General features: G+C 47.2%; 1 protein-coding gene across 3 annotated transcripts; it reads right to left on the reverse strand.

The window, feature by feature from the left end:
• Window positions 1–4,086: 4,086 nt before the first annotated feature.
• LOC110314153 (melanoma-associated antigen 11-like) lies at window positions 4,087–8,141 on the reverse strand. Of its 3 annotated transcripts, none has more exons than XM_021188620.1 (4): window positions 8,103–8,141; window positions 6,278–6,444; window positions 5,614–5,684; window positions 4,087–5,267 (listed from the first exon to the last, which is right to left on the reverse strand). In XM_021188620.1, the coding sequence occupies exon 4, from the start codon at window positions 5,203–5,205 to the stop codon at window positions 4,348–4,350; it is 858 nt and encodes a 285-aa protein (XP_021044279.1). In that variant the 5' UTR covers window positions 5,206–5,267; window positions 5,614–5,684; window positions 6,278–6,444; window positions 8,103–8,141; the 3' UTR covers window positions 4,087–4,347. The 3 variants fall into 3 exon arrangements, with proteins under 3 accessions (XP_021044279.1, XP_021044280.1, XP_021044281.1); XM_021188621.1 differs by lacking the exon at window positions 8,103–8,141 and adding an exon at window positions 5,891–6,006 and having other exon boundaries at window positions 4,287–5,267; window positions 6,351–6,414; XM_021188622.1 differs by lacking the exon at window positions 8,103–8,141 and having other exon boundaries at window positions 4,287–5,267; window positions 6,351–6,414.
• Window positions 8,142–11,356: the final 3,215 nt, after the last annotated feature.

Genomic DNA, 11,356 nt, shown 5'->3' on the forward strand with positions numbered 1-11,356 from the left:
GCACCCCATCCTCCCCTCTGCCTTTAAGATGGTGCTCCCCTCCCACCCACTCCTACCTCACTCCTCTAGTATCCCCCTTCTCTGGGGCATCGAGCTTCCATAGAACCAAGTGCCTCCCATCCCATTGATGCCAGAGAAGGCAGTCCTCTGCTACGTACTCTTTGCTTGGTGGTTTAGTCCCTGGGAGCTCTGAGGGGTCCAGATTAGTTGATATCATTGTTCTTCCTATGGGGTTGCAATCCCCTTCAGCTCCTTTAACCATTCCCCTAATTCTTCCATTAGGGTCCATGGGTTCAGTCTGATGGTTGGCTGTGAGTACCTGCATCTGTATTAGTCAGGTGTTGGCAGAGCCTCTCAGATGACAGCCATACCAGGCTCCTGTCTGAAAACACATCTTGGTATCAGCAACTGTGTCAGGATTTGGTGTCTATGGAGGGATGGAATGGATCGCATGGCGGGGCGGTCTCTGGATGGCCTTTCCTTCAGTCTCTGCTCCACTTTTGTCCCTGCATTTCCTTTTGACAGAAACAATTCTGATTTAAAATTTTTAGATGGGTGGGTGGCCCCACCCCTCCACTGGGGGCCCTGTCTATCTACTGGAGGTGGTCTTGTCTCTTCGAGTATTGGGTATTTCCACTAATGCCATCCCCACTGGGTCCTGGGATCCTCCCACATCCCTGGGATCTGGGACTTTCTAGTGGTTCCCCAAGTTCCCCACCCCCACCCCCACTGGCCCTCTGGACTTCACTCCTGTCTCTTCCCATACCTGGTCCTGCCCCCACCCTTTTTTCCTCCCCCTCCCCTCTCAGGTTCATGCAAACATTTCCCATCCCTAGATAAGAGGAGGAGGCTGGGAGGGTGAGAAACCTCTGGGTTATTTAATCCATGGTATCCCCCACAGCCCCATAACCTGTCAGGCACAGATGGGGAAATCCCCAAGCTGGGAGCCTCAGTGCTTTTCACCCAGGAAGAGAGTCTGATAGACTACCCATCAGGACTAATGGTACATGTGTTAGACATGTAAAGACCCTGGTGTAGTACTTCATGTGAGGGGAACCACAGCAAAAGGCAGGAGGCTGTTATTTCAATTAGAACTTTATCCAGCCCCTCTTGACCCTGAGTGGTGGTACTATCTCAGTTCTCCAAGACATACCAGAGGATATGTAATGCAGCAGGACACAGGATAGCTAACTGGCCTCAGTGAAACTCCAGAAATAAACATCATTAAATACCCCAGCTTGTTGGACCCCTGTTGAAATCTGGGGTCCCATTCTCTCTCTCTCTCTCTCTCTCTCTCTCTCTCTCTCTCTCTCTCTCTCTCTCTCTCTCTGTTTTGGTTTTTCAAGACAGGGTTTCTCTGTATAGCCCTGGCTGTCCTGGAACTCACTTTGTAGACCAGGCTGGCCTCNTGGAACTCACTTTGTAGACCAGGCTGGCCTCGAACTCAGAAATCCGCCTGCCTCTGCCTCCTGAGTGCTGGGATTAAAGGCGTGTGCCACCATGCCTGGCCCATTCCTTTTCTTAACAATGTGCTTTGACCAATGCTGACAAGGATATAGAGCAGTGAACATTCCTCCATTGCTGGTGGGACTGCAAACTTGTACAACTGCTCTGAAAATCAATTTGGCAGTTTCTTCAAAAACTGGGAATAGTTCTACCTTAAGACCCAGCTATACTACTCCTGGGCATATACTCAAAAGATGTTCCACCATACAACAAGGACACATGCTCCACTATGTTCATAGCAGTTTTATTTATAATAGCCAGAAACTGGAAACAACCCAGATGCCCCTCAACTGAAGAATGGATAAAGAAAATATGGTACATCTACACAATGGAATACTATTCAGCTATTAAGAACGAGGACACCCTTCCCAATGGAAGAGTTAGAGAAAGAACTGAAGGAGCTGAAGGGGTTTCAGCACCAACAATTATCAACCAACCAGACTCCTGCACCCAGAGCTCCCAGGAACTAAACCACCAACCAAAGAGTACACATGGTGGGACCTAAGGCTCCAGCTGCATATGTAGCAGAGGATGGCCTTGTCGGACATCAATGGAGAGGCCCTTGGTCCTGGGAAGACTCGATGACCCAGTATAAAGGAATGCTAGGGTGGGGAGGTAGGAGTGGGTGGAGGGTAGATGAGCAACGTCATAGAAGCTGTTGAGCAAAGCCTAGAAGAATTGTCCATAAGCCAATATTCCTCGAGTTGTATTTAATTAGAAATGAATTAGGAAGAGGTGATGGTGGGGCAGGACTGAGGTCATCCTGTTCTTTAAACTACTTCCTGCTGACTTTGGGGTGACCTTCCATCTTCAGGTAAACCTAAGAAAATCGGGATGCTGGTCAAGTCCTGGGCAAGCTGGCTATTTCATTGCTGTCCAGGCTCTGTGGACCATCTGCAGCTAGGGAAGTGCAGGCCCAGTAGAGAAGCATCTGTGGGTAGCTTCTCTGGAGTTATCCTGGATACAGCTTCTGAGTAAACGCCTGGGCTTGGCAGAATGCCCAAACACATATATACATATTAGAGGAAGAAAACAGAAGTTAAGTAAGTTTGGACAAAACCTTTTGTTTAGGTGTACATTTGAAACCTTTAGGCCCCTGGTCTTGGTGGTTGGGGAGGGGAGTCCCAAAACCACCGAGGAATCTTGCCCTCTGGAATAGGCAACCAGGTTGATTGACAGAACTACTTACCTAGAACTGAGTCCACTTGATCCATAAGAGGTAGATCCAAGTGGATTTCCTGAAGCTTACAAGAAATTTATTAAGTTTACCAAAAAGAGATAGATTTTCAACATGTTAATTTGTAGCCTGTTTTGAAACCCATAATATAGAAAAGGGTTGTAGATACCATATTTTTGTGATAGTAGAGGCTTGGTAAACAATTTTTTTTGTTAAAAATATGAGCACTCCTTAAGGTAAGCTCAGGGAAGACAGAAACCTATGGAGTAGAAGGGGCAACTTGAACGATATCCTCTGCTACCCCCACAAACACCTAGGCACACACACATCTACCCTCACACTCAAATATACAAGTGATTTAAAAAAAAAAAAACTTCAATTGGTCTGGGGCTAGAGCTTTGGCTAAGCACTTGCTGCTTTTGCAGAGGAGAAAGACTCAGTTTCCAGCTCTCACATGGGCATTAGCAACTAGCTGTAACTCTAGCTCCATGTGACACCAGGGTCACATGTGGTATACTTCACATGCAGGCAAAACACTAGACACGCTACAAACAGTGATGTTGGTTGTGTCTCTCCTGACCAGGGAGGCAGAAGGGGACCTTCGAAGTTCTAAGCCTCACATTCCTATGATCCTACCCTAGGTGTGAGGAATCCCTCATACTGGGGCGGGGGGGGGGGGGGGAACCATGTGCTTTGTTCATCTGGAGTTCTAGTAACAAGACAGGATTCCTCTCTACACATTTTGGTATCCCTTTTTAGGTGCTAGTGATACACCCTTCCTGACTGTGTTATCCAGTATTCAGCCACCGAGTGACATTCAGCCAGAGTCCTCCATGTCACCAACAATGACAACTCAGAGGAGTTTTTCCATCCTCTCAGCCCTGAGTCATTCACACCTTCCAAGGACCTGGTCCTAGCTAACTATTTAGAAGACATATTACTGCTTTTTACAGTGATTTTATATCACTGACAAGAGACTACTTGCCCCAGGAAACCCCTCTGCAGCTTTCCTGTACTTTTATGTGTGATATAAAGGGAAGTCTCACTTGTCTTGCTGAGAGGGGTGTTGTGGTTGAACTTCATCTTTTCATAAAAAAGGATGGATAAGCCTTTTCTGCAGTTTACCTGCTAACATAGAACCTCTCACAGAGCAGCTGAGGCTCAGTAAAGGCCTGGGAAAGAGATTGCATTCACCTAACATTAGCTTTCATTTTAATTAGCTAACCAGAACAGGAAAATAAAATTAACACAGCGATCAAAATAATTTTATGCCATGTTCTTTCCCATTGCCTGGGTCATTCCTATTAGAATGCCATGGTATCTTAAAACATATTAGAAATTAGACATAAGTCATTCTCACTTGTTCATAAAATAATAAAATAATGAAACGAAGCAACAGCAGTAGGTGCGTTGTTGATGACATTTATGATCTTAAAACTGTCCAGTTAATGAGCCTTGGAGTACAAGTAGCAACATTTCATAACAAGAAAGCTCGAGTCACAGTCAGTACACGAAGAATGGAATAGTTCACAGTCCCCTCTTTCCAGCTCTCAAATAAGGGTACAGTACGTAGACTCTGCCTGGCCTGATGTTGGATGGGAACGGCCATTTTGCTGGAATGTGTGCTAGCCAGAGCGCAGTACCATCTGTTGGGTGAACCTGGCCTAGACCCTGTCTATCTCATCTTTCAAAGCATCTGCATACCTAGTGGGATAGGATCTGGGATCCTGTTTAACGATGCTGGCAAAATGCTTCAGTACTTTCATTTTGGTGGTTTCAGCATGTGCCCTCGGGCCCCACAGATACTCTCTTGTAGGAGGATCACTGCCTGGCACCTGTCTGCATTCTAGATATCCTTCCTGCACGAAATGTTCTGTAATGAGGACGCCTGGATCCCCATATATGAAATGATCTCTCCCTGCATACAGCCCCATGTTATTCAATATACGCCACAACTCCTGCTCGCTGGCACAATTGTCCTCTATAAAGATGATGCACAGCACGATGATTACTAAGCCTATCTTAGGTACGCCTAGAAAACCATGATGCATGCCATCATAGGTGAGCCCAAGGGCGTTGACAAGAGAGTAGGAGTGGACACGGGGGTTTCTTTCTATTACTTCAAGGCCAAACGTCAGCCTCAAGCAGTCAGATGCCTTAGTAAAGATGGCAGGGAAGTAATCCTCATAACCTCGGATGACCATATACAGAATCTCTGCCTTACATGTCTGCTGCTTTCTCCTATACTTAAGGAGCAAGAAGAGAATTAAGTCAATTGTTTTACTATTGAGTATATGCTGACTAGGGGCGTCTGGGTCAAAGTCTTCTCTTATTTGGCTGCTAGAGGCCTCAACAGATGGTACCCCTGCGATGTAAGGAAAGGAAGCTCTCTGGGATGAATCCAGTACATCTCCTGAGGTTGTGGCAGTGGCCTGTTCTTCCCCTGCCTCCAGGTCTCTTGTCTCCCTTTGAGACTGAGTGCTGTCCTGGTTGACATTCCGGCTGTTCTCGGAAGGATTCATGTTGGGTTTCTTTGGAAACAGACGCAGGAAAATGTGCAGCTGACAGGGATGAACTCACAGGTCTGAGAGAGAAAGGAAAGGAGTGAGCAGACTCTGAAAGCTGTATACCTTGGGCAGTTCACAAAACCCCAGGTTACAGGATTTCACTTTGGGGTTGCTCTAAGGCCAAGGGACAAAGTTCCTGCATGTGCCTCTGATGGCCTCAAGGAAGAACAGACATGGTTCCCCCTGTGCATTCCTCCTCTTGTCTGAGGTAAATTCTCAGAGCAAGTTTCTGTGACTCAGAGGTGAAGCAGAAGGTAGTGAGGGCACCTCCCACCCCGATACCTGTTCAGGAGTCACTTGAAGAAGTAGCTCGATTCAGTGTGGTTCATTTGTGCTAAAACAGTACAACAGCCCAATTCTCACCTTGAAGAATGGTTAGGTCTACCAGGTTCCACGTGTGTTTACTGTCCAGGTTCTTAAGGCTAGAGGCTATTCTGTGAGAAAGGCAGAAGAACAGGAGAGGGGAAGGAATCCACCCCAAATGGCTTCCTTAGTGAGGACTCTGTATGGAGGAAGGGACACTCAACTCCCACCATGTGTCCTCACAGACCTGACTTTCCCTCACAGACCAGAAGCAGGCCCTTCAAGCCCCTTTTATCCTCCTGCCCGGAACCCAGGCGGGGGACTTAGACTGACAGACCTGCTCTGGACTGGTGGTGTGACAGCGCCTCAGGAAAGTCTCTTGAGGAGCCACTGTTTTGGAATGGAGTCTCTTTCAGTCAACCCCCGGGATCCCTCCTGAAACTTCCCAGGTGCCTATTGAACCAAGAACAGTATTCAAAGGAAGACTCCCACTCTGGTGAAATTCCGCACTCTGAGATCCTGTAATCCTCTCAGGAGAATTGAGCCTGTAACAGAGTATATCACTCCCTGTTCAGGATCTGCAGAGATGGCCACCTGTCCTGGGGCTCATATTTGCTGAGGTAAGTATTCCTAAAGTCCACCTGAGTGGCACACGAAGGGCATGGGCAGCACCCCCCCACACACACACACCCAGGGCTCTCCAGGTATTGGAACCAGGGCATACATGCTTTATGAAGTCTTCTGTTTGGGGAGCAGGGTCCTCTATCACATGTTCGTTTTTGACCATGATAGTTTACCTGGATTCCTGGTCAAAACTGATACCTCCTCTGATGCAGAGGATAGGTACCTTCTGGGCTCTGGTTGTACTCCAGACTTGACAGGCTCACATTTCTGAGAGAGGAGACAGAAGTCAGGAATGTATTGCCTCTGGATCTACCTGAATATGGGCTTCTCAAGACTAGCAAAGGTCCTGCATGTTCTTGCAGAGTCCCCACACACCTCTTCCACACTCTCAGCTCTATTCTTCAGGCCTAAGCCACCTCTGAACATGAACTTACCCCTGAAACCATGAGTCAGAGATGACATCTTTGGTCTACAGTGGACCCCCCACTAACATTCTGTGCTGCAGAGCTGGAACCTTTTGCAGGACGTTTATCAGAGGTTTCACTGCTCCTCCCTGGTTGTCCGAGTTCCTTACCCCTAGTTACCTGAGGCCTTACTCCCAGGATAAATACTTTTCCTCATTCTCACACCACAGGCTGAAGCAAAGGCATACTGAGTTGGTTTAGCCTCCTTAAGGCCTCCCAGGATACAAGGGTATATAGGGGCCTACCTGTGCTCTGAATGGCAAGGATGCTACTATTTTTTTAAATTGGGCCATACTAGATATCAGGCTGCATTAATTCAGAACCCACTAGCTGTCACCTTTCCTCTGAGAGACTGGCCCTCCCCTTCTGGAACTTCTCTTTTAAAAAAAATTATTTATTTTGGGTTATTTTTAATTGGTTATTTTATTTATTTACATTTCAAAGGTTATCCCTTTCCCGGTTTCCCCTCCACAAACCCCCTATCCCTTCCGTCCTCCCCCTGCTTCTATGAGGGTGTTCCTCCACCCACCCACCCACCCACCCACCTACTCCCACCTCACTACCCTCGGCCTTCACAAGACCAAGTGTCTCACTTGCCATTATCTCTCAATATACAGTTGTAACACTTTAAGAGGTTCACATCATTTAAAATGGTTTTTCGGGGATCCTGGAAATGTTCTATATACCCCGTATACAAAACACAACTGCAAACTAAAAATAACAGAAAAACATAATAATGGTAAGGGGCTTATCCCAGCAAGTGGGCACTGAGGCGTCCAATAAGCAGCAAGAACCTAAAGCCTTGGCTCTCACACCATCACATCCTGGGCGATAGATGCAGAAGCCTGAGGAAGGGTTAATACCTCAAGTCAGCCTAGGTCTGTTTCTTTAACTGTCAAAAGAACACAGTGTAGCTTGATTGTTCCGGACTATCTATCTGTCTAGTGTCTGGCTTGGAGTCTCTCGTCTTTCTGAAACCTCAAAATGTTTCCACGCCTGAGCCCCAGGTGAGGGTGTGGCATAGACCTATTCTCCAAAGTACACAGTAATGGGAATACCATCCGGTTGTGTCCTAGATAGAATGGGGCTTCTACTGTCCTCTTGCGTGCCACAAATACTACGAATGCGAAGCGACTGTTATGGATAACCTAACTTCTAAAAATCACTCCTTTTTCTTTGTCTCTATAGTAAGTAGCTAGGCAAAGGGCTGATTCTGGCAAATGGGCCCATTTGGTGCTGTTTTCTTGCCCTTGTTACAGTTAAAACACTGTGGGACTTGTCTCTGGAACGTGTCCACTGGACCCCGTGGCCGTTGGACCTGTGAAATTGGCTCCCAGCAAGGCACTTATGCTATTAAGTCCTTTCTAACGTTAACCAGTGTCAACACTAGACTATCCTATCCTAAAACCCATCAACATTCTATCCCGAAAAGGGCGCTTGACAACCCTAAAAATCACTTGCCTGGACTCAGAAAGCGCGGCATAACCGGCACCCTGATGGTCATCTCACAAAATGGCTGCTCCTAACCGCCGGTTCGAGTCCCCGGATGCAGGACCGCTTACGTCACAAATGGCTCTGACAACCTCAATTTCCCGGATGTAGGAAGAGCGGCCTGGCTGTTTCCTTTCCAGTACTTTCCAAAATGGCTCCAAGGCCCCGAAATTCCCAGATGCCTGTGCGGACATGGATTCCGTTGTAGATGGTGAAGCAGAGGCTTGAGGGGTCTTATTCCCACATTCTCACTTAACTTTGCTGTAGGACGCTCAACAAGACACAAACTAGTTGACTCTAGGCTTGTGTGCTTGGGATCTGAAGCCCTGATTTGCATATTGACCAAGAAAGTCATTTGTCCCCTCCTCTCTGGGAACCTCTAAGATAGACCCCCCCTCCCCCGCAGACTGGAGGGAGGGGAAGGTGCCTATTTCTGCAAGACCACATATGAGGAAGCACACTCCACACTGATGGAACTATGTATTCTTGGGGGTCCCTCTAACCACAGCCGAGCTTCCACAGTCCACTCTCAGGACCTACTTTCTTCTGGTATATAGGCAGCCCTTCCCTCAGGGAATTCCCTCGGGGAAAGCCCGAACATGGTGCCTTCCAGAATGCCTGCCAGGGAAGTGTAATGTGGACCTCACTTGTTTCTGGGCTGACCTCAGGCACCAGCTGCCTCATTTGGTGACCAGCGCTCCTGCAAGGTCCATTTCTTTCCTTCTTAAGCACTCACCTCCACTCAGGAAGCACAGCAAGGTCATCTCCCTTCCAGAAACCTCACAAGATGGTTCTTAGTTTCCAAGGAACCAGGATTTGGATGTTAAAAGGTGGGGGGGGGGCAGCCAGGGTCACAGAATTGTCCCCAAATCATGGATGAGTTTGGGGAAAGAAAGATCTCCACAGGGCTCATCCTGACAAGATAGCCCCCCTGTAGGTGCAGGAACATCTACATGAATAGTGCTGGATCAAACAAGGCCTGTGTATCTCGTCTGGGGCTTCCATAATACACTCCCTGTTCCCATCTTGTTCCTGAAATAGACCAGACCCTATCTATAGCTATTCAGGAAATCTCAGAAATTGTCACCTGTGTGCAGAGTCCTGGGATGCACAATGGAGCTGGGGTCTCAGTCATGCCTAAGGGTCACATCCTCATTCTAGGCTTACCTCAGGGGAGCAGCTTAATTCATTTCAGTCCCTCTATGTGGCTCATACTATCTGCAGACCACAGGGAGCCCTCACCTCGACTCCAGGAGACTGTGGCACTGTCTACCAATCAAGGAAGCCAGTGCCTGGCTCCTACAGACTCCCCGAACCCAGAGGGGCCACAAGTGTGATGTATACAACCCAGTTTGTTGCCACTCTGGGAAGGAGCATGGTTTCCTGAACCTCTACCTGGAGCGAGGCTTCCTCAAGCCACCCTCCAGCTCTCAGGCTGACTCTGAAGGGACTCAGGCCCTCTGCACACTAGAAGCCTCCCACTCCCACAGTCCAGGTATGAAGAAATGAGCTGTGGGGTGTGGGGGGAAAGGCTCACACCTACTTGTGACTCCATTAGTTAAAATGTCTGCACAACATAGGGACCACTGGGTTAGATGAGGTCACCCTATGCATGTTAGGGGCACTTTTGTCTTCTTCAGGTGTCCACATGACTCCTGGAAAGGCCCAGGCCCTTTCTTTTTCACACAACTCAAGTGGTGATCTTAGATGATTGCTTTCCTTCTCTCATCCAATAAGGCCCAGCTCAGTGGCTGGAACATCTGAAAACATGCCCAGAGCCATCCTGGCCTGACAGCTGTGGAACAGGGTGTTCTGAGGTATCCTGTGTGTTCTCAAATTGCCTCCACCTTAGCTCCAGTTAAAATATAGACCCTATGCTCTATGAACTTTATTCTCCATGGTCAAGACTCTCCTGCCCAGCACTCTTCCTGCTGAACTGGACATGGCTGTGCCCTGTGTGCACAGGACTGGCAAAAGAGGCAGGACTGCATTATGGAGATCCTCTCTGTGTGGATGGGTTTCCTTAGTCTACCCTTAGCTTCAATTTCCAAGCTCTTCCTTATTTTTCTTACTTCCTGGAACCCTGCTGGACTTTATTCCAAAGTAATTGACTCCAGTGCCGTCTAAGGGGCCCCCTGTACAACTTCAGGTCAAAATGTCTAACTCTTTGTCTGAACTCCTTAGCATCCCACTTCATAAAGCCTTCTCACCACCCATCAGTCTATTAGAAGAAACAGATGTGTCTGCTAAACCTGATTCTAGCTACTCTCTCCATGTCTATTTCCAGATGAATACCATGTGACCTCAGTACATTCAGTTGATACATTCTACTCTGTGGCCCATGCTGGTCCAATCAGAGTGGACATCTAGTGCAAATGTTTGCTTTTCCAGATGTGACAATGCTGTTTTATCCCAGATCCTTTAGCCTCCTTCCTGCTCTTTGCATGAGCTGATTTCTTCATCAAGCCCTTGGAATTCACTGTCTTGAAAAGTGTTCCTTCCAAGAACTTTGTAAGTCTTCTTTTTTTTCCAACATTCAAGTCAGAGCTCAACAAGTCCTGAGACATTGGATTTATGGCCACCCTTTACAACGCAGCCAGCATCACTGTCTCTCAACACCAAACAATAACCTGTTCTTCTTGTTTTTCCCCCACAGACCACTGTAAATCTGTAAAATAATTTCATTTGTTGTCTTCTCCATTTCACTATGTCAGATATCTTACTCACTGTAGGAATTTTCTGGGTCATTTTAAATTTGATTTGTCACAGTGCAGGAAACCCACAAATGATGACAGATATACTAAACAGAGAAACTGTCATTCTGGACTCTGCGCTCCATGAGTGAACACATTTGAGGCTCAGATCCAGGAAAACATTCTCCAGTCCTGACAGAAGGTCCCCTCCAGACACACATTGCTTGGGTGTTGTGGAGGATTTCTGTTACTCATTTGATCACTTTCTTGCCCTCTTGAAGATGCCCTGAAACAGTTTCTTCCTCATCATTTGGAAATATTACTGCTTCCATGAACAACTAGTGGGAAATTACCATTCTTAGGTATGCAGCTCTTCTGCCACTCAGAATAAAGGCCAATTTGGCTCCTGACTTCATCTTTATTTAGTCTTACTTTTCCTTCTGTCCAGAAACCTCAATATTTAAAAAAGAAATAGCTGTTTTGTGGATGATTTCATTTCATTCTTAATTAGCTTTTGAGCAGGGAGAAGTA

The sequence above is a fragment of the Mus pahari genome, chromosome X (genome assembly GCF_900095145.1).
Source record: "Mus pahari chromosome X, PAHARI_EIJ_v1.1, whole genome shotgun sequence".
Lineage (NCBI taxonomy): Eukaryota > Metazoa > Chordata > Mammalia > Rodentia > Muridae > Mus > Mus pahari.